General features: G+C 47.1%; 1 protein-coding gene across 1 annotated transcript in view; it reads right to left on the bottom strand.

Annotated features, from left to right (window-relative positions):
* The window catches only part of LOC121280368 (testis-expressed protein 264 homolog), a 391,323-nt gene extending 368,028 nt beyond the window's left edge, over nt 1-23,295 (bottom strand). Inside the window, exon 1 of the mRNA XM_041192306.1 lies at nt 22,980-23,295. Within this exon, the coding sequence (XP_041048240.1) occupies nt 22,980-23,240 (261 nt within the window). The 5' untranslated portion in view covers nt 23,241-23,295. The remainder of the gene's footprint in view (nt 1-22,979) is intronic.
* Nucleotides 23,296-27,452: the final 4,157 nt, after the last annotated feature.

The following is a 27,452-nucleotide window of genomic DNA, read 5'->3' on the forward strand; positions in this document are numbered from 1 at the left end:
GTCAAATGTTGTTTGGCAACGTTCCTGGTAAGCACTTGGAACCTTTTGACTATGATCAAGGTGCTACATAAATGCAAGTTATTGTTGTTTTGGTTGAGGGGTAGATGTTGATCAGTATAAGAGTGGTAGGATTCACCTGCTTTTCTTTAAAGAACCTCAGAAGATCTTTTATATCCAGCTGAGCTGACAAGGCTCGGTGTCTCATGCCTGCAATGTAAAAAAGCTACAAAGGGATGGGGAGAAAGCCCATCTTAACACTCAAATATATTCATTTATATTTACAAAGTTTACAGCTCATGTTTTGGTTATAACCTTGTGCCAGCAATAAAAGCATTTTTTAAAAAATTCTAAGCAGACAATCCCAGGAGAAAATAATGTCCCCGGAGCCTAGATCCTGAATCTACAACTTGATTTTCATTGGCAAATTCACAATGTTTTTTTCTCCTTGGTTCTCCAACAACTATCGCACCCAACTCATTATTGGACTAATTCTTCCCTCTCCAAGAAAAAGAATGGACAAAAACTAGCTGGCCCTGAAACCCGCCAATTCATTTAATCACTTTCAAGTGGAAAAACAATTCTGTGAGCTCCATGAAGGTTAATGAAGCATTCTGTTACACAAAAGGGAGGTGTTCTTAGAATTACATTGCACGTACAGCACAGAAACTGTTTAAGGATCATTTTATATTCATGAAAACAAATCAAAGGAAGCACTTTGGTTCCAAAATATTGCATTTGGACAATTACTGTAACAATTAAGCTGAGGAATTTAACTAATGTCTTGACATTGTGCAGGAGTGCATGTAGGCAGTGAGTTATAAACATCATGATCACTAATGCTCCTCATTCTAGTCCAGCAATATTTTTAGGTGATAGCCTGAATTTGATAATTGTGTAAGAGCTCTCTGTAAGAATTAAATGTTTACTCTCACTCTGCTGAAGAACATAGACTCTGTTTGGGTGCACAGAGCAACTGCAAACTGAGGTAAGTAGGCATAAACTGGACTAGGGCATTAGAAACTAGATGTAACCAGAAACAAGGCAGGCAGAATTGGAGTAGTAAATGCCAACTATCACTGGCCCTCTATCCAGCTCTACTTGTCCCACTCCCCCCTTAAACCAGCTTATATTTCACCACTTTTCCATTTTTCCTTAGTTCTGTTGAACATTAACTGTGTTCCTCTCCGCAGATGCTGTCAGACCTGATGAGTTTTTCCAGGTAATTCTGTTTTTGTTTAAGGAATGAAACTGGGTAAGCCACCCGGCATCTAGGCACCAGAAACAACAAGGCAAACTCAGCCCTGTCGACCCTGCAAAGTCCTCCTTACTAACATCTGGGGGCTAGTGCCAAAATTGGGAGAGCTGTCTCACAGACTAGTCAAGCCAACAGCCTGACATAGCCATCCTCATGGAATCACATGTCACAGACACCACCATCACCATCCGTGGCTATGTCTATCCCATCGGCAGGACAGACCCCGCAGAGGTGGCAACACAGTGGTATACATTCAGGAGGGAGTTGCCCTGAGAGTCCTCAACATCAACTCCAGACCCCATGAAGTCTCATGGCATCAGGTCATACATGAGCAAGGAAACCTTCTGCTGATTACCAGGTACTGCCCTCCCTCAGCTGATGAATGGATGCTCCTCCATGTTGAACACCACTTGGAGGAAGCACTGAAGGTAGCAAGGGTGCAGAACGTACTCTAGGTGGGGGACTTCAATGTCCATCACCAAGAGTGGCTCAGTAGCACCACTACTGCCTGAGCTGGTCAAGTCCCAAAGGACATAGCTGCTAGGCTGGGTCTGTGGCAGGTAGTGAGGGACTAACAAGAGTGATAAGCATACTTGACCTCATCCTCACCAACCTGCCTACTGCAGATGCATCTGTCCATGACAGTATCGGTAGGAGTGACCACAGCACAGTCATTGTGGAGGCGAAGTCCAGTTTCCACATTGAGGATACCGTCCATTGTGTTGCGTGGTGCAACCACCGTGCTAAATAGGATAGATTTCAAACAGATCTAGCAACTCAAGACTGGACATCCATGAGGCGCTGTGGGCCATCAGCAGCAGAATTGTACTTGAACACAATCTGTAAACTTATGGCCCAGCATATCCCCATTCTACTATTACCATCAAGCCAGGGGATGAACCCTGGTTCAATGCAGGAGGGCATGCAAGGAGCAGCACTGAGGTGTCAACCTGGTGAAGCTGTAACACAGGACTACATGCGTTCCAAACAGCATAAGCAACAAGTGATAGACAGAGCTAAGCGATCCCACAACCAACAGATCTAAGCTCTGCATTCCTGCCACATCAAGTCGTGAATGGTGGTAGACAATTAAACAACTCACTAGAGGGAGGCTCTACAAATATCCCATCTTCAATGGTGGAGGAGCCCAGCATAGCAGTGCAACAGATAAGGCTGAAGCACTTGCTACAATCTTCAGCCAGAAGTGCCGAGTGGATGATCCATCTCTGCCTCCTCCCGAGGTCCCCAGCATCACAGATGCCAGTCTTCAGTCAATTCGATTCACTCCACGTCAAGAAACAGCAAAAGGCAATAGATTCAGCTAAGACTATGGGCCCTGACAATATTCCAGCAATGGTAATGAAGACTTGTGTTCCAGGAAGTTCCCCTTCAAGTCACTCACCATCCTGCCTTGGAAATATATCGCCGTTCCTTTACTGTCACTAGGTCAAAATCCTGGAACTCCCTTCCTAACAGCACTGTGGGTGTACCTACACAACATGGACTGCAGCGGTTCAAGAAGGCAGCTCACCATCACCTTCTTAAGGGCAACAAGGAATGGGCAATAAATGCTGGCCCAGCCAGTGAAGCCCACATCCTGTGAATGAATAAAAAAAATCAGTCACCTGCAATTAATTTGACTTTCTACAGAATTTGATGCACAGGTTTTGAGTGGTTCTGCAAAAATGCCTAGCCACAGCCCCCATCTCCAACGTCCTCTTGTTATGTGCTCATTTACACCGATGTCACATTGTTGGCTGCCCTGTGCTCTCTCTTCCCCTTAGCAAAACAGCCTCTTATGCTCATAATATATCAAGACACAACTTCACAAATATCCTTTCATTGAACCCCTCCTTATACAATCGCCAACTCATTCAAAACTTCACAACCCAGATATTGTCACACACCGGGCCTTGCTCATTTGACACCTTGACACTACTGATCACCACTATCTTCAAAAGCATCAAGTTAAAAATCCCTTCCCAGCCCATTCCACACCCAACTACTGCAACTTCCTCCAATCCTACCCCTAAGGTCCCCAACTCTAGTTTCTTGAGCAATCCCTTTCTACCTGCTGTTCTTCCCCCAAAGTGGTAACAGAACATTCAGCTTCTTTTATTCACTTTCCAGCTCACCCTCTCTCTGCCACTTCCAAAATAATTTCAAACTACCTTCTTCAGCTAACTGCTACGTCTGTCTCTCTTCTGTAGAAGGTGCATTTGGACATTTTAATCACATTAAAAATACAGAAAATTCTAATGGTAGTAATTTAGTCTCTTTCTCCCCACCAGAAAATCTTTGCAAGTCCTCTCCCCTGCATTTGATACAAATAATATGGTGAACTTGTTCAAGTGATTGATCATTTGTCCTCCTTGAGGTGGGGAAGAGAGGGAGTTGCATCACGAGATCATTGTTGACAAGACCAAGTAAATTAAATGACACACATTGCGCTGTCCTCACTTGTATGCATATTACCAATTATCCTTATTGTGATGAATATTCACATGGGGAATAGCAAACTTTTAAAATTATGTTTAAATACAACAAACTCCTTTCCCCTTCGAGTCTTCTCCGAGGAGTGTTTCACATACAGCTTTTCAGTGAGAACAGACATACACAGTGCATTTTCAGGAAGTATTTCTAGGGGAGGGGAGAAAGAAACTTGTCGGTAGAAATTCCAGGTCTTGCCCTAGATTCTTCCAGGTTCAGTGTCAGTCGTTCCTACAAGCAGCTCCCAGCTTGTGTCCAATAGCTTATTCAGGTATAACAATGATATATGACATTGTCGTTAGTACGTAACATCGTATATGCGATTTAAATCCTTTCAAAGGCAGATTGTGAACACACTTGCAGACAAAGCCAGATATAAATCGATAAACTGCTTTAATTCACAGCAAGCAAGCATACTGGCCCATAATTATGATTTGCTAGATTGCAACAGTTACTATATTTCAGAAGTACTTCATTAGCAGTAAGTGCTTTGGGGCATCTGGTGGTCGGGAAAGGCGTTAAATAAATGCAAGCTTGTCACTTTATTTGATTCACTCAGTTCAATCGGCATAGTTCGTTTTTACCTAATAATGCAAAATAACGAACAGGCAAAACTCTCTCACATCAGTGGGCTGTCTTACTTAACAAGTACAACTACTCCTAAACTCAGAGCTGACCAAAGTATTCCCTCAACTACCTGTTTGGAGACCTAACTGAATACCCCTTTCTATTCCTGTGTTTAGTCTGTTCCAAATCTTATTGGTGGCAAAATGGTCTAAGTAAGTCCCAAAACCTGATTCTGTATCAGCGAAAGAGGACTTAGGAAGAATTTCCAATGTTAAAGAAACAAACACAAACCCACATTTCCTGCTGGAAATGTAGTGCGCGCATTGAGAAAAGTGGGAATCTAGAGTCCATCAAGTACAAAGTCACAACTGTCAGCCACCTGAATTATTAGAAAATGTTAATGGAATTATTACTGTTACAAATAAATGACTCAAAATTGAATGACAAAACCTCCTTTCTCCTATCCCAATAAGCCAAGATTTCAGACAAGCATTTGTCAAAGCAAGGCTAGGCACATGTAGCCCCAGGACTTAAAATCTTCTTTCAGAAAGTCAAGTGCTTCATTCACTTGGTAACAGATGTAGTTTTAATAGCCCTTGAAAGCACTCCCCTCCAAGAAATGTTGCTTCTTGTCAGCTTCGATTTAAAATTGCACTGCAGTATAGCACAAGGTCATTTTTCCCCCAAACAGATCTGTCAAACTTGTCAAGCTGCTGTCTATGGATTCACAGCAGACACTCTTCATGGGATTAATGGTGAGCACCAGTTTCCAAGCACGCTCCTGCAAACTTTTTCGACAATCTTCGCCTTTCCATCAATCTTCTGGATCCAATTTTAATAGCTTCTCCAGTTCAGTCTGTCCTTCTAGGGCTTTCCCCAGCTTTTCAAAAGTAGAAATGTAAACCTCTCATTAAAAGAACAAAAATTCCACTTTAGCCTTGAACTGAAAGAGAAACTTATGGAAGCAATTCAAAAGCAGGCACACTGGATCACTGTGAACTGCAATGTTATTTTTTGCTGGAGATGAGAGAAACCAATGCATTCTGATTGGAGGAGTTTGATTAATGTGCAGCTAAGCTAACAACCCAGAGATCTCCAGATGTACAAATAGGGGGTTCCCAGTGTTATTCCTGTTGAAGAAGGGCTCATGTATCCACAGATAGTAATGATTCTGAAACTAACTCCATGCTAGACACCCAGTCCCAACGGTTATTATTATTAATATTATTGATATGAAGCCAGAGACAGCCACAGTTGAGAGGTGGGGGGGGGGTAGTTGTTAATAACAGGAAACCAAAATCTAATATTGCTGGGCAGATAAGAGTGGCTGATTTTAGGGTTTCTGTCTCTACTGTGCAGGCGTGAGTGTGAATCAGACCCACGTGACACGACAACTTAAAAAGGTTCAATTCAGAGGTGAAGTGGAGGTGGTGGTTTAGAGGTCAGGAGATTGTGCCATGCAGATGGAGAGTGAAAGCTGCCCCTAGGTTTACTGAGCATTCCCCTGGAAGTTGCAGCAAAGGTCAAGTGGGAGGACCTGTTTCCCAGCAATGTGGACAAAGATACCTGCTGCCATCATAAGGCAGCGTCACTGGCAGTGATACAACAGCTGGGCAGCAGGAGTGTTACTGCAAGATCCAATGTTACAAACACCAATGATAGGGCCAGGTCAGGAAAGTTCAGCAAAGATGCACAAATATCCTGAAATGCACCCTCTCTCTCTCAGCTTTGTCTCTCGTATTCCATTTACAGCACTCTTCAAACCCCCTTCACTTTCACCAGCACATTTCCTTCTGTTTACGTGCACGTCATCTTAACTCACCACCTTTCCTCTTCCTCCCTCCACTGATGCTACCTCAGTCAGCCCGATTCTCAACACCCTTCCTCCATTGACACCATTAACACATTCAAGGTATGCCAGAGTCACTCGATTCATCTGCCCCATTGTTCCCTTCACTGAATGCACTGCATCCATCAGATGCAGACATTCCTCAGTCATTTGTGGACCTGGCATGCCACTCCTGCAGAAGAGAGCACTAAGTGGCAGGGAGGTAGTAGGAACCTGGCTCATGGGCCATGAGCACATCAGCAAGGAAGAGAGCAGGCTTCTTCTACCTCTGCTGAAGCCACAAGAGATTGCACCACAGAAAGGACAGGGATAGGAAAAGAAAGTTCACCAGGAGTGGGTGTATTTTTATATTTGCTGTATTATTTACTTGTTGCAGCACACTGAATTAATGAATTTGCTCCACTTTTCCCTCTGTCCTATCATTAAATGGGGAGTGCCCATTCTGCTTTTCTATTTGTTTGCTGCTGGAGGTGGAGAGATGAATCCTGACAGTCACTGACCTGTAACCTTAACTCTGGCCCAGATTTACATCACCAGCTCGGATTCATTGAGCTGGGAAACATCCCAACTTGACAAGCCTGACCTTTAAGAATGTCCGCCTGCAGGGAGTGGTGGTGCGGGCTGAAACAGGAATTGGAGCAGGCGACACCAGGATGAATGTGCAGGCCACCGGTGTGGAGGTACACGGGGTGCAAAGCCTGTGTTTAAATAAATAGAAAAATAATAAAACACAGTCCTCCAGCCCTCACACCCACACACACTCTCTATGCCCAACCCATACCCCCTTATGCCAACTTAGTGCCCCCACACCCACCCCCATCTTTGTCGTGACGAAAATCTGGACCTATTTCTCTCTCCATAAATGCTGTCAGGCCTGCTCAGTATTTCCAGCACTCTCTTCATTTCAGATCTCCAACACGCGCGGTATTTGTTCCTTTGCTGAGAGAATATCCTTGTTCATGCAAAGTCAGTACCAAGGACCATGGGAAAAGCTACCTAGCGTAGACACCAGAGGATTCTAGAAATTCTAAAGTAACGTAACATTGGCATCACAAGTATGGAAGTGCAGCTCCGAGGGTGAAGTAAATCAGCTAAGTCAACAGTAATTCCTCACTTTGGCAAAAGCAATCTTTAATGGGGAGCCCAAAGTTAAATTATTACGAAGTGATTAGTGATCAATTGATGAATTTTTGATGACTAGCTCGGCAACAAGTCTTACGTTTATTTTTGGTAAGTATAGCTAGTTGTCCAATAAACAGAGGCATAGCAAGAACTTGGTCATCAGATGAATGCACATCCTGTGCCATACAGGAACTCGAGAAGTGTTGTGGACACCCTCATGTGCAAAAAGCGCTGTCAGCTGAGGAAGCTCGGACTCCAGTGTCAGAGCTCGAGCAGCAGCTGGCATCATTATGGTGCATCCACACCCTAAGGGCTATCAGAATAGCATGTTTCTGGAGGTGGTCCAGGCCACAGTTTAAGGGTGCGCAGGCAGAGAGGGGATGGGCGATTACCAGGCAGACAAGGAGCAAGCAGCTACTGCAGGAGTCCCAAGTGCAACTTGATTTCTAATCAATATTCAGTTTTGAATTCTGGGTGAAGGCAATAGTTCTTCTGAGGAATACAGCCAGGGCCAAGTACACCACACCATCGGTGGCTCAGCTGTACAGTGGGGCGGGGGGAGGAAGGTCAGCAATAGTGATAGGGGATTCAATGGTTAGGGGAACAGACAGGCATATCTGCAGCCACAGATATGACTCCTGGATGGTAAGCTGCCTTCCTGGTGCCAGGCTCAAGTACATTAAAAAGAGCGGCTGCAGAGCCCTCTGGGAGATCATGGTCCATGTTGGTACCAACGACATGGAGAGAGGGATAACATATGAACATACAAATTAGGAGCAGTAGGCCATTCAGCCCCTAGAGCCTGATCTGCCAATCAATAAGATCAAGCCTGATCCGACTATGGCCTCAACTCCACAATCCACCTACCCCCCCCCACTCTGATAAGACATGGTTCTGCAGGCAGATTTTACAGAACTCGGAGAGAAGTTAAACATGAAAGTGTGAATGTAGTTAATTTATTCACAGAATGTGGGCTTTGCTGGCTAGGCCAGCATTTATTGCCCATCCCTAATTGCCCCAAGGTGGTGGTGAGCTGCCTTCTTGAACCGCTGCAGTCCATGTGGTGTAGGTACACCCACAGTGCTGTTAGGGAGTTCTAGGATTTTGACCCAGCAACAGTGAAGTAATGGCGATATATTTCCAAGTCAGATGGTGAGTGACTTGGAGGGGAACCTCCAGGTGGTAGTGGTCGTGGGTTTGGAAGATGCTAAGGAACCTTGCTGAATTCCTGCAGTGCATCTTGTAGATGGTACACACTGCTGCTACTGTGCACCAGTGGTGGAAGTAGTGAACGTTTGTGCATGTGGTGCTAATCAAGTGGACTGCTTTGTCCTGGATGGTGTCAAGCTTCTTGAGTATTGTGGGAGCTGCTCTCATCCAGGCAAGTGGGGAGTATTCCATCACACTCCTGACTTGTGCCTTGTAGATGGTGGCAGGTTTTAAGGAGTCAGGATGTGAGTTATTCATCACACAATTCCTAGCCTCTGACCTGCTCTTGTGGTATTTATATGGCTAGTCCAGTTCAGTTTCTGATCAATGGTAAGCCCCCCAGGATATTGACAATGGGGGATTCAGTGATGGTAATGCCATTGAACATCAAGGGGCGATGGTTGGATTCTCTCTTGTTGAAGATGGTCATTGCCTGGCACTTGTGTGACATGAACATCACTTGCCACTTGTCAGCCCAAGTCTGGATATTGTCCGGGTCTCGTTGCACTTGGGCATGGACTGCTTCAGTATCTAAGGAGCCGCAAATGGTGCTGAACATTGTGCAATCATCAGCGAACAACCTCACTTCTGACCTTATGACAGAAGGAAGGTCATTGATGAAGCAGCTGAAGATGGTTGGGCCAAGGACACTACCTGAGGAACTCCTGCAGTGACATCTTGGAGCTGATACGACTGACCTCCAACAACCACAACCTTATTCCTTTATGCTAGGTATGATTCCAATCAGTGGAGAGTTTTCCCCCCGATTCCTATTAACTACAGTTTTCCTAGGGCTCCTTGATGCCATCCTTGGTCAAATGCAGCCTTGATGTCAAGGGTATCTCTCACCTCACGAGTTCAGCTCTTTTGTCCATGTTTGAACCAAAGCTGTAATGGGGTCAGGAGCTGAGTGGCCCTGGCGGAACCCAAACTGGGCGTCAGCGAGGAGGTTATGCTAAGCAAGTGCCACTTGATAACACTGTTGATAACCCCTTCCATTACTTTACTGATGATCGAGAGTAGGCTGATGGGGCGGTAATTGGCTGGATTGAATTTGTGCCGCTTTGTATGCACAGGACATACCTGGGCAATTTTTCACATAGCCGGGTAGATGCCAGTGTTGTAGCTGTACTAGAACAGCTTGGCCAGGGGCACGGCAAGTTCTGGAGCACAAGTCTTCAGTACTAGTGCCAGAATATTGTCGGGTCCCATTGCTTTTGCAGTATCCAGTGCCTTCAGCCATTTCCTGATATCATGTGGAATAAATCGAATTGGCTGAAGACTGGCAGCTGTGATGCTGGGGACCTCGAGATGGATCATCCACTCGACCCTTCTGGCTGAAGGTTGTTGCGAATGCTTTAGCCTTATCTTTTGCACTGATGTGCTGGGCTCCTCCAATATTGAAGATGGGAATATTTGTGGAGCCTCTTCCTCCAGTGAGTTGTTTAATTGTTCACCACTATTCACGACTGGATGTGGCAGGACTGCAGAGCTTAGATCTGATCCGTTGGTTATGGGATCGCTTAGCTCTGTCTATCACTTGCTGCTTATGCTGTCTGGCACGCAAATAGTCCTATGTTATAGCTTCACCAGGTTGACACCTCATTTCTAAGTATGCCTGATGCTGCTCCTGGTATGCCCTCCCGCACTCTTCACTGAACCAGGGCTAACCCCCTGGTAATGGTAAAGTGGGGGATATGCCGGGCCATGAGGTTACGGATTGTGTTTGAGTACAATTCTGCTGCTGCTGATGGCCTTCAGTGGCTCATGGATGCCCAAACTTGAGTTGTTTGATCTGTTCAAAATCTAGCATTTAGCATGGTGGTAGTGCCATACAACACGATGGAGGTTATCCTCAATGTGAAAACAGGATTTTGTCTCCACAATGACTGCACGGTGGCCACTCCTACCGATACTGTCACGGACAGATGCATCCGCAGCAGGCATGTTGGTGAGGATGAGGTCAAGTATGTTTTTCCCTCTTGATGGTTCCCCACCACCTGCCACAGACCCAGTCTAGCAGCTATGTCATTTAGAACCTGGCCAGCTCGGTCAGTAGTGGTGCTACTGAGCCTCTCTTGGTGATGGACATTGAAGTCCCCCACCTAGAGTACATTCTGCACCTTTTGCCACCCTCAGGGCTTCCTCGAGGTGGTGTTCAACATGGAGGAGCACTGATTCATCAGCTGGGGGAGGGTGGTACGTGGTAATCAGCAGGAGGTTTCTTTGCCCATGTTTGACCTGATCCATGAGACATCATGGAGTCCAGAGTCAATGTTGAGGACTCCCAGGGTAACTCCCTCCCAACTGTATACCACAGTGCTGCCACCTCTGGAATCACATATAGACCAGACCAAGTAAGGGTGACAGATTTCCTTCCCTAAAGGACATTAGTGAACCAGATGAGTTTTTACAACAATCGACAATGGTTTCATGGTCATCATCAGACTTTTAATTCCAGATTTTTAATGAATTCAAATTCCATCTGCCGTGGCAGTATTCGAACTCGGGTCCCCAGAGCATTACCCTGGGTCTCTGGATTACTAGTCCAGCGACAACACCAGTACACCATCACCTCCCCTAAGTAATCGCTAGATTATCCCATATGCCACGTGCTAGTGAGTACAGAAATAGGCGAATACTTGGCTGAAGAGATGTGCAGAAGGGAATGCTTTTGATTCCTGGGACATTGGGATCAGGTCTGTCAAGGCAAGATCTGTTCAGGTGGGTTGCACCTCAAAAGCCAGGACCAATACTATTGTGAGGAGCAAGAACAAAAATACCTGGAAAAACTTAGCAGGTCTGACAGCATCTGCGGAGAGGAATACAGTTAATGTTTCAAGTCCGTATGACTCTTCATCAGAACTGTTGTGAGAAGGTTTGCTCATGCTGTGGGGGAGGGTTTAATCTAGTTTGGCAGAGGGATTGTGATATATAATGCAGAGAGTATAATGAGTAAGACAAATGAACCGAGCACACAATTGGAAGCTATATGAGAGTTATTACAGAAACATGTCTTAATGGAAATCAGGAATGGCAGCTTGGTATTCCTGGTTATAATATTTTCAAATGAGATGCAGGGGTGGATAAAAAAAAAGTTGAAGGGTGTCACAACATTGGTCAAAGAAACCAGCACAGCTGCGAGAAGGGATGACATGCTAGAAGGATCACCAAATGATGCAATAGGGGCTGAACTGATGAACAAAAATGTGGTAACCACACTGCTGGGAGCGTACAATAGAATCCAAAATATTAAGAATATAGAAGAACAAATATGGAAAAAAATTGCGAACTAGCACAGAAACAATAGGGCAAAAATAGTAGGCAATTATATCTCTCTCATTAATTGGAAAAAAATCAGTTTTTCTTTTTATTCATTCATGGGATGTGGACATTGCTGGCTAGGCCAGCATTTACTGCCTATCCTTAATTGCCCTTGAAGTGGTGGTGAGCTGCCTTCTTGAACTGCTGCAGTCCAATGTGGTGTAGGTACAGGCACAGCGCTGATAGGGAGGGAATTCTAGGATTTTGACCCAGTGACAGTGAAGGAACGGCGATATATTTCCAAGTCAGGATGGTGAGTGACTTGGAGAGGAACTTGCAGGTGGTGGTGATCCCATGTATCTGCTGTCCTTGTCCTCTGATGTGGTAGAGGTCGTGGGTTTGGAAGATGCTGTTGAAGGAGCCTCGGTGAGTTGCTGCAGTACATCTTGTAGATGGTGCACACTGCTGCTACTGTGCGTCAATGGTGGAGGGAATGAATGTTTGTGGATGTGGTTCCAATCAAACGGGCTGCTTTGTCCTGGATGATGTTGAGCTTCTTGAGTGTTGTAAGTGCTGCACTCATCCAGGCAAGTGGAGAGTATTCCATCACACTCCTGACTTGTGCCTTACAGATGGTGGACAAGCTTTGGGAAGAAAGGGGTGATACTCTGCAGAATTCCCACGCCCTCTCTCTCATCGTCACGTCTCCTTTCACTTCTCCACTCTCGAATAAGGTGCCCCACCCACAATTCCCTACCCCAGCCCTTCAGTACTCCTCAACTTTCCTGCTCTCTCAATACCATCCCAGGTTTGAAGGCCTCTTGGATAAGCTACAGTTTCCCTCGGTGCCTTAGTTGGCATCATCCGACAGGCTCATTGAGGCACTCGGCGCTGGCTCATTACCCCTCACTGGTCTGACCCCCCCCACACTCCTCTGGCACTTTCTCCTCCTTTGAGCATCTCACTGTGTCCCACCACTCTCACCTGTCATTCAAAATAATCGTTCAGTACCATTCTCCCAAGTACCATAGAAATTTTCTCTCCAAGATATATTCAGTTTTCCTCCCTCAACCTCTACAGTAAACAACTTCTCAACCTCCATCTCAACTCGCCACACACTCACTCTAGAGTTCACTGCCCTCTTATCCCCCTAAATCTCTCCCTCCATTATAAACTCCCAACCCATATTCATGGCCATCCTCCCAACCTTGTCGTGGTCTTGCTAGTCCGATTAAATCAATCACAGATAAGTTCATCTCTGATTACTTGCTTGTATCACTCTCCACCCAGATCCCACTTCCACACGCCAATCCTACCTCCTTCTGAACCATCCCCCGAAACAAATCTATCCCCCAATTCACTAACAACTGCACTTTCAAAATCCCAACTGTCTAGCCTTTGCCTTCCATTCGCCACAATATTTCTGCAGCTCCAGATTTACTGAACCGTCCCTCACCTCCAGCTTCGATGCCCTATACCCCAATGAAACAATTATTCTCTCTCACCCTGGCCATTCCCCCTGGTATGGCCCTCATTTCCTTTTCCTCAAGACCAAGACCTGGATTTTCCAGGATTGTCCCAGAATTTGTCCCAGGCCTGGGCTTCCTGGGATGCCATTTCTCCCAGATTCTTCCAGGCAGGGAGTGAGGAAACTGCTCAAGGTCTCCTCTTACCACTGTCTGAGCAACTTTGGTGTCTTTGCATGCACACAATGCTGCTGCATATGTGCAGTCCAGAGCCAGCACAGTGCATGTGCGCAGACATTCAGCCAAGAGGGAACAACAGCACTGGCTGGCACTCTCCTCTGAGAGGTGTCTGGATTCAGCAGGTGGGTAGTTAGGGTGGTAGGGGTGGAGGATCCAGCAATAGCGGAGTGGGGGGTGTCCGGGCCAGCAATGCCAGCACTCAGGCCTGACTCAAGGCGAGAGAAGTGGTCCGAAGTCAGGTCCAATGATGGCAGCAGCAGTGGCACGCTGAGACCCAAGTCCGCAGCAGGCCCATGGGGTTCCAGCAGACCTGAGGAGGAGGGGGGATTCCAGCAGGTCTGGGCAGGCTCACCACCTCTCTCTTCTCTCTCTCTCTCTCTCTCTCTCTCTCTTCTCCCCCCCCCCCCCCCCCCCCCCCCCCCCCCCCCACCCCCCCCCCCCCCACCGCGACCCCCACCAGCCACCCCACTTCAGGCCTCATCAGCACCTCAGGACAATGCAGCCCACTTGATCAGCACCTCTTCTGCCACCACCTTACACAATCACTCCCTCCACCACCAAAACAGCTGCATGTACTATCTACAGGATAGCAATAAAGGAATTCACCAAGATTTCTTTGACAGAACCTTCCAAACCCGCAACCTTTACCACCTAGAAGAACAAGGGCAGCTGATAGATGGGAACACCACCACCTGGAAGTTTCCCTCCAAGTCACTCACCATCCTGACTTGGAAATATATCACTGCTCCTTCACTATCGCTGGGTCAAAATCCTGGAACTCCCTTCCCAACAGCACTGTTGGTGTACCTACACCACATGGACTGCAGCGGTTCAAGAAGGCAGCTCACCACCACCTTCTCAAGGACAATTAGAGACGGGCAAATGCTGGCACAGCCAACAATGCCCACATCCCATGAATGGCAGCCATCCACTGGCAGATCTGGTTGGGCCACTTCAAACACAATCAGGCCCTGCTATTGTCTGCTAAATCTGATCACTATTCCAGGGTCATCTTGGAATGTAAAGATAACACTGACTTCTTTTCTCTACTACAAACCATTTTCTTAAACCCTTCTCCCATCACTTCCAAAAACAACTATGAGGAGCTTACGGGCTTATTTGTCACTAAAATTGAGACAATTCAATCAGCTGCCTCTGCCAGGTCATGCCCTTCCACTAGCCCACATGGCCAAACCTCCTTAAAGCTCCCCCTGCGCTAGCTGTGAACTTGCATCTTCCTCTAGTTTCTTTCCTATCTCCCCTCATGATTTCTCAGAGCTCATCATACCATGAGACCCACCACCTGTTCCCCCAATCCTATTCCCACTAAACTGATCACCCAACTACCCCCCGGCTCCTGTGTTAGCCGAGATTGTAAATTATTCTCTCTCTTCAGATGTTGTTCCTCTCTCCTTCAAATCTGCTGTCATCACGTCTTTCATCAGCAAATAACTCTTGACCCCACCGGCCTTACAAACTACCATCCCTTCTCCAAAGCCCTTTCCTCTCCAAACTCTTTGAATGTGGCGTTGTCTCCCAAATCCGTTCCCATCTTTCCCAGAACTTGGTGTTTGAATCCCTCCAATCAGGCTTCCACCCCTGCCACGGTGTCCAAACAGCTCTTATCAAAGTCACAAAGGACATCCTGCAATTGTGACAAAGGTCAACATTCCCTCCTCATCCTTCTTGATCTGTCTGCAGCCTTTGACACGGTTGACCACACCATCCTCCTCCAATGCCTCTCCACTGTCACCCAGCTGGGAGGGACTGCTCTTAGCTGGCTCTATTCTCATCTATCTAATCATATCCAGAATATCACTTGCAATGACTTCTCTTCCTGATCCAACACCGTTACCTCTGGCACCCCCAAGAATCTATCCTTCACACCGTATTTTTTAATCTACATGCTGCCAGTCAGCAACATCATCAAAAGCATTTTAGTTTTAGTTTTGACTGATAATGCCCAGCTCTACCTCATCACCAGCTCTCTTAACTCCACTGTTGTTAGTTTATCGTACTATTTATTTGACATCTAGCACTGGATCAGTAGGAATTTGTTTCAATTAAACACTGGGAAGACAGAAGCCATTGCTTTCAGTCCCCACTCCAACTACTAACTCCATCCCTCTCTCTGGCAACAGTTTGAGATTAAGCTAAAAGCGGATGCTGGAAATCTGAAATCAAAACAGAAAATGCCGGAAAAACTCAACAGGTCATCAGCATCTGCGGAGTGAGAAACAGAGAAAAAAGAAGCTCTGAAGGAGGGTCTTACAGGATTGAAACATTAACTCTAAGTTTCTCTCTCCACAGATGCTGCCAGACTTGCTGAGTTTTTAGCTGAGATTAAGCTAGACTGGTATAATCTTGGTGTCACGTTTGGCCCAGAGATGAGCTTCCGGTCACACACTCATGCCATCACTAAGACCCTCTAATTTCACCTCTGTAACATTGCCGGGCTTCTCCCATCTCAGCTCGTCTGCTGCTGAAACCTTCATTCATGCCTTCATTACCCCTAGACTCAACCAATCCAATGCACTGCTGGCTGGTCTCTCACATTCTTCTCTCTGAACTTCAGGTCGTACAAAACACTGCTCTCCATGTCTTAACTCATAATCTCCCAATCACCCTTGTGCTCACTGAACTACATTGGTTCCCAGTCAAGCAATGTCTTGATTTTAAAATTATCATCCTTGTTTTCAAATCCCTCCATATCTCTGTAATTTCCTCTAGCCCCAAAACCCTCTGTGATATCTGTGCTCATCTAGTTCTGGCCTCTTGAGCATCCCCGATTTTAATTGCCCCAACGTTGGTGGGCACGCCTTCAGCTGCCTGGGCACTTTTGGAATTTAGTTTTGGAACTCCCTCGCTACACCTCTCTACCTTGTTTTCCTCCTTTAAGATACCCATCAAAACCTACCAAGCTTTTGGTCATCTGAATTAGTATCTCTATGTGGCTCAGTGTCACATTTTGCTTTATAATGCTTCTGTGAAGCAACTTGGGGCATTTTATTACATTAAAGGCGTTATGTAAATATAAATTGTTATTAAGTAAACATTTTAACGCAAAATCCTGTGGTTGCTGGAAATCGGAAAGCAAAAACAGAAAATGCTGGAAATACTCAGCAGGTCTGGCAGCATCTGTGGAGAGAGAAAAAGAGAGTTAACGTTTCAGGTCTGTGACTTTCAACGGAACTGGGAAAAGTTACAAATGTAATAGATTTTGAGTGAGTGAAAAGATAAAAACAAAGGATAGGGTGGAGAGCAGGAGAGATTAAATGAAAAAAAGGTTTCCTGGAGCAAGGTCAAAGGGAGTGGTAATGGGATAAGTAAAGAAAAACAAAACAATGTTGAGGAAACTATGTTTTGAGCAGTGAATACAGTATAATAAATTACAGGTAGTTCCAGTAAATCGCTGTTACACCTGGAAGAAGTGTTTCAAGCCTTGGGTAATGAGAAGGGAGGAAGTAAAAGGTCGGATGTTGTATTTCCTGCGCTTGCATGGAAAGGTACCATGGGTTGGGGAGGGGTTGGCGGGGGTGGCTGACAAGTGGACCAAAGGTCCCTTTGGAATTCTGAAAGCAGGGATCCTGGAAAATGTGGGCCATTTAATTTGCCTCTCAATGAGGCAAACATAGATAATAAAATTGATCATCATCTCCAATGTGCCAGCACTGCCTTCGGCCAACTGAGGAAGAGTATTTGAGGACCAGGACCTCAACCCGAGGCTAAGGTCATGGTTTACTGGACAACAGTGATTACAGTGCTCCGACACACATCACGGGCTTGGACGACCTACTGCAGGCACTGCAAAGCATTGGAGAGGTACCACCAGCAGTGTCTTCACAAGATCCTCCGAATCTGGTGGCAAGAAAAGTGGTCCAGCAGCAGCATCCTCTCCCCAGGCAACATGCCCAGCATCGAGGTGATAATCATTCAAAACCAGCTCTGCTGGATGGACATGTTGTCCATAATCCTGACACCAGACTCCCGAAGCAATGCTTGACTCGGGACTTGGTCATGGCAGGAGGCTCCCAGGAGGACAACGGGAAAGCTTTAGGGATGTCCTCAAAATATCCTTGAAGAAGTCAAACATTCCCACCAATTTATGGGAGACCCTGGCTTGTGACAGGCTAAAATGGAGAAGGCTCATTCAGAAATGCACTGAACAGGTCAAGAACTTCGTCAGGAAGAGGTGGCGTTGAGATGTCGGAAAGAGTGCACCTCCGAACACCTCACCTGTCTGACTCTTCCAGCACCATCTACCCTACGTGTGGGCAAGTCCACGCATCATGCATCGGACTTATCGGCCATCTCAGAACCAATCGAACAGAGTGGAAGCAAGTCATCCTCAATCCCAAACGACTTAAAATACCAAGCTAAAGTGTCATAAAGGATTGATAGAATTGAATACCCATCAACTCTCTCATTATCACCAATATTTAATCAATTATAATTGTAATTATTCAATGTTTATAACCATATAAACAAATCAGAACTTATTAATCCAACACAAACAGCCTCCATGAAATTAATTATCAAAATCGTAACAAAAATAGTCTAAGTACTTCAGAGGTAGCCTAATACAGTGCAGGGTAACGTTCCTATTCTAACTGAACTTTCTCCAACTCCAATGATCCGCACATTTGAAGTATACCAATAGACATTCCTTCACTGTTGCTGGATCAAAATCCTGGAACTCCCACCTCCTTCTTAGTCAGTCCCTCGAGACCGAGCATAACTTGTTTCCACACTAAAAATGACTTCTTAGGTGACTGACACGACCTACAGTCTCTGCCATAGGTGGGGCAGACGGTGGTAAGGGTGCCCAAGTTGCTACACACTCCTTTCGTTGTCAGCATTTGGCTTCAGCTTGCCCTTGGCGATGAGACTCGAGGTATTCAGCTCCTTCCCGGATACTTTCCCTCTAATTCAGGTAGTCTTGGGCCAGGAATTCCGAGATGTCGGTGTACTTTTTCAAGGAGGTTTTGCAGGTGTCCTTGAAGCATTTCCTCTGCCCTCCTGGGCTCGCTTGCCAGGTCAAAGCTCCGAGTAGAGTGCTTATTGCAGCAGTCTCATGTCAGGCACGTGGACGATGTGGCCTGCCCAGCAGAGCTGACCGAGCTTGGTCAATGCTTCGATGCTGGAGATGTTGGCCTGTGCGAGAACACTGACATTGGTGCACCTACCCTGCCAATGGATTTGCAGGATCTTGTGGAGGCGGTGCTAGTGGTACTCCTCCAGAGTTTTGAAGTACCTGCTGTACATAGTTCACATCTCTGAGCCATACAGGAAGGCGGATATCACAACTGCTCTGTAGACCATGAGCTTGGTGCTGGGTTTGAGGTTCTGGTCTTCAAACAATACTCTCTTCCTCAGGTGGCCGAAGGCTGCGCTGGTACACTGAAGGCAAGGTCGAATCTCATTGTCAATGTCTACCCTTGTTGACAGAAGGCTTCCCAAGGTGTGGAAAGTGGTCCAAGTTGTCCAAGGCCTTGTCGTGGATTTTGATAACAAGGTGGGGGGGAAAGAACGGTGTGGAGGGGGCAGGTTGGTAGAGGACATTTGTCTGACATATGTTTAGTGTAAGGCCCATGTTCTCGGCTTGGAGCTCAGCCTCCGAGTTTGCGCAGACACAGGCATCGTCTGCATACTATATTTCAATGACAGAGGATGGGACGACCTTGGGTCTGGCCCGCAGGTGACAGACTGCAGACAGGGACCGCAGCAGTTCAGATGGCACCTCCCCACCGCCTTCTCAAGGGCAATTAGGGATGGGCAATAAATGCTGGCCTAGCCAGCAACACCCACATCCCAATGAATGAATAAAAAAGACAGAGAGAAGCAAAAAGTGATCCAAACCCGAAGCATGCTGTTACCTCCACTGTTAATACATCTCAGCACCTGCCTTTGACATAGTTGCGCCTACACAGATCACCATCTCCTCAGTGTTCCATGGCTTCTTCCTGCTCAGTTTGGACATATCCACCTTCAGGCCATCTTTGGATATTCCTTATCCAGTAATGCCTACTGTTTATCTTCAATTCTATCAAGCTTCTTTCCTTGGTATAATGTCAAAACTATCTGCAATAAATGCTGTGTGCTCTGGCAATATTTCAAGCTGATGAACTTGACCCTGGAATTCCTCAACAATGACTCTAGATCCAATGAAGTCCAACAGCTTCATGTTAAACAAAGCAAATGAAACTTCATGCTAGTTACTAACTACCACATCTCTCCCTCAACAGATAAATCATTGATGTTGAATGCCATTTGGGAGGAAGCTCAGGAGGAATCAAGGACACAGAATGTACTCTAGATAAGGACTTTAACATCCACCTTAGGAGAGGCTCAGTGATGCCACCACTCACCATGCCTTGAGGATATACATGCCAGGGTGTGAGGATGAAGGAAACACAAGTGAGTGAAACTGAACTCATTCTCAGCATCATCCTGTTGCAAACATGCCTGTCCATGGAAGCCAATTTGGTCCACTCCATGTGGCATTAAGAAACAGGATTACACTGGGCACAGCCACCTTTATTTACCAACCAAGCTATTTTGAGTGCAATTATGACATGGCCATCTAAACCATAACTATGGAAATAAGGTGATGTCAACCAGGGGACATCCTATAACACCAAACCTCCTTCATCAAACACATTGGGGGTGTTGGACAGTTGCAGTATGAAAGTGCCCAGGGAATCTGGCACAGACCTGCATGAACTTCTTTTGCGGTTGATAAATGCTCCTCGGGCGAGGATTGCTTGGATTGTCACGTGTACAGTTACCCTGCTCCTGTGGAAAACGAGGAAGAGTTACAAGTCCCACTGCACCTGCATTCTGGATACTGTCAGCAGAGAGGAAGTTTATAATCCTCCAGCCTTGAGTAACAATCCAGTTGTGCCTTCCTTATCCATCTACCTAGAGCCAACTTCAGTACCCTCACTACGTCTCTGGGAAGCAAACTGGAGGGAGCCAGAGGCAAAGAAATTGAGTGACGTGGTGGCTGTCCCAGCCACTGGCAATGCAGACAGGTCTTCCTGTAGCAGGCTGCAGCTGCAATAACCTCAGCCTTTGGAAGCACTGCTCCTCCAATAGTCCACCTCTGTCTGTACAGCCTGTAGGCGAGGAGGACTTTCAGTGAACTCAACTCCTCCGTTGCTCCTTTCTCTACTGGTCAATTGCAGTTTCCTCCTCGGTCCACCCTTACTCCTGCTGACTTCATCCTTCTCAGTTCACATGACAGCAACCATGGCAACAGCTATCATGAGTTTCTCTGTCTGAACTCCAAACTCTGCAAATAACCAGCAGGGGACACTACCTGAGAGCATGCATGCTGTAGTATCAATTAGTCAATTGCCCAAGATAGTTACGGTGGCCACATGCTACTGCTCCACTGTCATTCTGCTCACGAAACTTGTAAAGGGACCACAGAAACATGTCAATCGCCGACACCGGATTGAATCATCCAATGGTTACAGAACAGACCAAGGCCATTTGGCACATTGTGTCCATGCTGGTTCTCTCTCCAAGAGCAATTCAGCTAGTCCCATTCCCCCAGCCTTTCCCAGTAACACTTCAAATCTTTTCCTTTCAGGTGTTTATCCAATTCCCTTCTGAAAGCCATATTTGTCTCTGCCCACTCTCAGGTATTTTATTCCAGATCCAAATCACTCGCTACATTAAAAAAAGTTTCCTCATGTCGCCTTTGGTTCTTTTGTCATTTACCTTAAATCTGTGCCCTCTGCACAGATCCTTCCACCAATGGGAACAGTTTCTCCCTATCCACTCATTCCAGACCCCTCATGACTTTGAACAACTCTATCAAATCTTTTCTCAACCTTCTCAAAGGAGAAAAGCCCCAGGTTCTCCAATCTAGCTACGCAACTGAAGTCCCTCATCCCTGGGTCCATTCTCGTCAATCCTTTCTGTACCCTTTCTGATGCCTTGAAACCTTTCCTAAAGTGTCGAGCCCAGATCTGGAGCCAACGCTCAGATGAGGCCGAACCATTGTTTTATAAAAGGTTCTTCATAACTTATTTTCTTTTGTAATCTGTGCCTCTGTTTATAAAGCCCAAGATTTGGTATGTCTTTTAAACTCCTTCCTCAACCTGCCCGGCCACCTACAACAATTTGTGCACATATGCTCCCAGGTCTTTTGGTTTCTGCACCCCTGTTAGAATTGCATTATATCTTTCCATACATTGTAAACTGCAAAATCCTGTCAGCTCATTATGCAGTTTAACTCTTAGCTGCAAGATGTACACTGAACACAACAGTTAGTTCAATATATAGTTGTTCAAATCTCGAATGGTCCTTGAAACCACAATCTTCTGATGGAAAAGGCAAGAGAGACACACCTGGCACCTTAACAAAATTGGTGTTTACAGAAGCACCATTAACTAGAAAATTTCTAGGAGAATGATTCAAACAAAATCACACAGTGGAGATAAAGTAATCACACCATAGGGCAGAGCAGCCTGTACATCTATAAACCATGAGAAAGCCCAATCAACTTCCCCCGGTATTCAACCCTGTGCAAAAGAGCATTAGAAACCTCGTCAACCAATGAAATTCTAGTGCCCGTGAGTTCTTCTGACAATCACAGTTCCCACATAAACCAAGGGCAGCCTAATACCACTCCCCGAATACCATGTCTCTGAGCTTATCCTCGAGGGAGGAAGCCAGGACAATCTCCTGCTGCCAGGGTCCATTATAACTGGATAACTAACATTGGCAGAGTTGCCCAAGTGCCACCCATCAAATCAGCACAAGTAGCCTTTTTGAAGAGCATCACTTCTACAATAATAGTGGCCCAAGTAAACTGAAAGATGTTTACAATAAAGAAATCAAATTCCATTTTAACAAACCCAAAGGGACCTGATGGTAAAAAAGGAATCTGGGCTCTCACGATATTGATGCAAAGCAACGAGATGACAACAACAGGTGCACTATGTGACCAGGCCAACGCAGCCTCCAGATGCAACAGCATCAGCTTCTCCAATCTACCCACTGGAGAGAGGCAGGAGTCGGCATCCTGGGGAGACGGGCACCAGGGGCCGGAACAGGGGGCGAGGCAGGCACCAGGACAGGGGCGGCGGCTAGGCAGGCACCAGGGGCCAGGACAGGGGCGACGGCTAGGCAGGCACCAGGGGCCAGGACAGGGGCGGCGGCTAGGCAGGCACCAGGGGCCAGGACAGGAGGAGCCGGCAGGAGGGCACCAGGAGGAGCCGGCAGGAGGGCACCAGGAGGAGCCGGCAGGAGGGCACCAGGAGGAGCCGGCAGGAGGGCACCAGGAGGAGCCGGCAGGAGGGCACCAGGAGGAGCCGGCAGGAGGGCACCAGGAGGAGCCGGCAGGAGAGCACCAGGAGGAGCCGGCAGGAGAGCACCAGGAGGAGCCGGCAGGCGGGGCCAGCAGGCGGGCACCAGGAGCCGGCAGGAGCAGCCGGCAGGCGGGCACCAGGAGCCGGCAGGAGGGGTGGGAGACGGGCACCAGGAGCCGGTACTATCCGCTTACCTGCTTGGGGTCGTCATAGTAGATTCCAACGGAGCTGAGCTTGGGCGCGATGCTGGTGATCTTGGTGAAAAGCCGGCCCGCTTCCCGGTACGGACCCTGCTTGTATTTGTAGGCCAGGGTGAAAGCGCGGATGGGCGGTGGGCCGGAACGCACTGACACCTTGAACAGTAGCCCCGAGTACAAGGCCAGTCCCAGCAGGCTAATCAGCAAGAGGCAGGCCAGCAACAGGGCGCTCAGGGCCAAGAAATTCAACTCGGACATGGTTTCAGGGCAGCAGACAGGCCCGGGCGGTGGCGGGGGGTGGCAGGAGTTCCAATCAGGTGCTGGGGGCGGGTCTGAGGCTCCGTGATTTCCAATGAGGTGCGGGAGGCGGGGCTCAGGCTCGGTGATTCCCAATCAGGTGCGGGGGGCGGGGATGAGCCTGCGCGATTTCCAATCAGACGGCGGGGGCCCCCCTGGCGAGCTCCAATCAGGAGTCGAGGCCGCGCGAGCTCCAATCAGGCGCTGGGAGGCGGGGCATGGGTGGTGCGAGTTCCAATTAGGGGGCGGGACCGCTCGAGTTCCAACGGTGCGAGCTCCAATCTGGGACTGGGTGGTGTTAACTCTCTCTGTGGAGGCAGTGAGACCTGTTGAGTATCTGCAGCGCCCTCATTCCATAAGGCCATAAGACATAGGGGCAGAAATTAGGCCATTCGGCCCATCGAGTCTGCTCCACCATTCAATCATGGCTGATAAGTTTCTCAACCCCATTCTCCCACCTTCTCCCCGTAACCTTTGATCCCCTTACCAATCAAGAACCTTTCTACCTCGGTCTTAAATACACTCAATGACCTGGCCTCCACAGCCTTCTGTGGCAATTAATTCCATAGATTCACCACTCACTGGCTAAAGAAGTTTCTCCCCATCTCTTCTAAAAGGTCTTCCTTTAATTCTGAGGCTGTGCCCTCGGGTCCTAGTCTCTCCTACTAATGGAAACATATTCCCCACTTCCACTCTATCCAGGCCTTTCAGTATCCTGTAAGTTTCATCAGATCCCCCCTCATCCTTCTAAACTCCATCGAGTATAGACCCAGAGTCCTCAAACGTTCCTCATATGTTAAGCCTTTCATTCCTGGGATCATTCTCGTGAACCTCCTCTGGACCCTCTCCAGGGCTAGAACATCCTGAGATACGGGGCCCAAAATTGCTCATAATATTCTAAATGTGGCCTGACCAGAGCCTTATAAAGCATTAGCAGCACATCCATGCTTTTATATTCTAGTCATCTCGAAATAAATGCCAACATTGCATTTGCCTTCCTAACTACCGACTCAACCTGCAAGTTAACTTTAAGAGGATCCTGGACTAGGACTCCCAAGTCCCTTTGCACTCCAGATTTCTTAATTCTCTCCCCATTTAGAAAATAGTCTATGCCTCTATTCTTCCTACCAAAGTGCATGACCTCACACTTCCCCAAGTTGTATTCCATCTGCCACTTCTTTGCCCATTCTCCTAACCTATGTAAATCCTTCTGCAGCCTCCCTGCCTCCTCAATACTACCTGTCCCTCCACCTATCTTTGTATTATTCTGGTTGATTGTCAGCCTGGGAATCCTTCCAATATACCTGATGGTCGGCAGTAAGAGCAGGAGACTTTCCTGGTCAGCCATGGTGCAGAAGTCAATGCAATGGCAAACCACTTTTCCAAGCATAGTCATGGACCAAACCAATAAAGTCCATGGTCACCAACTCCTTCTCAGGGCACAGTACCTGGAGGACTTTGATTCCACACCTATGAATCAGATGGTACATGCACAGATTCTGTGCTTGGCCATAGAGGGTCTACTTTGAGCACAATTCCAGAAATTGGGACTAAAATGCACCTGAAATTCTCCCATGTTTCGAGTCCTTATGTATGACCCTTCATCAGAACTGAGGAAAAATAGAAATGAGGTGAAATAAACGCTGGTTGAGGGGGGTGGGACAGGAAGAGCTGGAAAGAGGGCCAGTGATAGGTGGAGGCAAAGAAGAGAATGCCAAAAATGTCATAGACAAAAGGACAAAGGGGTGTTGATGGTGGTGATATTATCTAAGAAATATGCTAATGGAGACATTAAGGGTAGAAAGCAGGACAAGCAAGTGACAGATGGCCCTAGTGGGGGTGGGATGGGGGGAAGGGATCGAAATGGGCTAAAAGGTGGAGATAAAATGAAAGATCAAAATAAATTTTAAAATAGTTGGGAAAAGAAAAATATGTCTTCAGTGATAAAGCCTCCACAACTCTCTGGGGTAGAGAATTGCTGAGGGCTTCCAACAGCTCTGCATGATGTTCCCCTGCCTCCTGCCCACTCTCCACGATGAGTTGGAAGGCTGAATCCAGGTGCTCATCATCTGACTCGGACCTCTGAGATGCCTTTTCCCCAGCAGTCCTCCGAGTGCCGGGGAGCTCGGCTGAACCTGCCTCCTCCTGCTGCGGACACATGTCCATGCGGTGACTACCAGATTGTGAACCCGAGCCTGCTCTAGATCTAGGTCCCACCAAGGTGTGTGTCTCTGCGCTGGTGGAGGGTGTGGGTGAGCGCTGCAATCGGTCTTCCAGGCTGCTTATTTCCAGCTCTTTAATGGAGGAGGAGTCCTCTTGGCTGGAGGTGAGAGCCCTGAAGGAGCTGAGGGACTGGATGGCTGAGCACGTGGTCACTTGGCAGAACTCTCTGTGAACCAAAGTAGAGATAATTAGTGCATGGCAGCAGAGTCAAAAACAGGAGAGAGAGCACTCACAGTTGCTTTAACAGAGGGATGATCTAGTGTAGGATTCTCATGTGGATTAAAAACAAAAATAGCTGGAAAATCTCAGCAGGTCTGACAGCATCTGTGGAGAGAAAGACAGAGTTAACGTTTCGAGTCCGTATGACTCTTCCTCAGAACCAGTTCTGATGAAGAGTCATATGGACTCAAAACGTTAACTCTGTCTTCCTCTCCGCAGATGCTGTCAGACCTGCTGAGTTTTTCCAGCTATTTTTGTTTTTGTTTCAGATTTCCAGCATCTGCAGTATTTTGCTTTTATCATCATGTGGATGTTCGCCGCTAACCTCACTGTCACCACAGGCACGGTCTACATCCTCACCAGTCAGCGTGCTGGCACGCTCTTCAAAGTGACCGAGTGACCTAAGGTCGGCCACTCCACCCCTAGTCTGGGACTTCTCCTTCCTGTTGTGAGCAGGCGTCTCTTGCATGAAAACAGATGGAGAGTGTGTGAGCAGGACACATGCTACAGCAGATGATAAGGATGCATGGAATGTTTGTGTGGTGAGCGAAGCCATGGGCGGGATGAGGATGCGAGCTCAAGTGGATATGAGTTTGATGGAGATGTGAGGGTGTGTGTGTGAGAGTTAGTGATGTTGTCCCTTGAGGTGTGAGATCCCTGTGGATGTGTGATGGGTTTGGGAGTGTGTTGAGAGTGACAGGATGGTTGACTTGCCTTGCTGGAGCGGATGAGTTCATTCATCCTCTTCCTGCACTGTATGGTTGACCACCTCTGTGCTCTGTTGGCAATCACCACCACTGCCACTGCCTTCCAGGCCAGATTGCTGGTTCTGGTGGATCTCCTGCAGCCAGATCAAGGGTAGAGGAGTTTGCGGAAGCCTTCCACTGTGTCTGGTAGGTGCCCCAGAGAGAGGGCTGCCATCACCTTTGCATTCGGGACCATCTGTCACCCGGAGCAGTCCTGGTCTGTAGACATAGTCTGTAGGCTATGCTCTGGTGCAGCTTGACAAATGCCTTGACAGTTCCTTTGAAAGTTCCTTTGACAGTTCCCTTCACAATTCCAATGAGCTTGACAGTTTATCCGCTTTTTACACATATTCATGTCTAATTTCAACAATCCCAAAGGGCACTTAACCTCTCCCAAAGGTGTCCTGGGACCAAATCCAGAAGCCTAACCTACCTCTCCAAAAGGGTGCCCTACCTCTCCAAAGAACTCTGCTAATTTTAGAACATCTCCTGATAGGTCTAAAGTGCACAGGTTGTGCTTTTGGACATCCCACTAATGAAAATTGTATCTGACTGAAGGCAGCGGCACTTTAACGTGTCTAGTTGCCTCCATGAACCACAGATTTGCAAAGTGCAACTCATCCCAGTTCCCCCGCTGTGAAAATGGTGAGGGACAGTTTCTGGGGTGGTACTTCTTGATTCAGCCCTCCAAAGCCATTCTGGATGACCTTCTCCATCGTTGCAAAAATTCAGGCCTCAATCTTGTTTAAAACCTGTAGGTATTCAATGCAGACATGATATTTGTTACCTCAACTAGTGAGAGCATCTTTGGTGCCTTTTATCATGAGCTCTCTTAATTAAGAGTGATAGTAAGGCTAAAGAATGGAGTAAATCATCACTGCCTATTTTGCATGCACCTTAGTACCAAAGATTTCCTCATTTTCTGTACTTCAGCATTCTGGATTACTAACTTGTTCTGCCACAGGGTGGCAGGTAGAATCTATGG

Source organism: Carcharodon carcharias, chromosome 7, assembly GCF_017639515.1.
Source record: "Carcharodon carcharias isolate sCarCar2 chromosome 7, sCarCar2.pri, whole genome shotgun sequence".
Lineage (NCBI taxonomy): Eukaryota > Metazoa > Chordata > Chondrichthyes > Lamniformes > Lamnidae > Carcharodon > Carcharodon carcharias.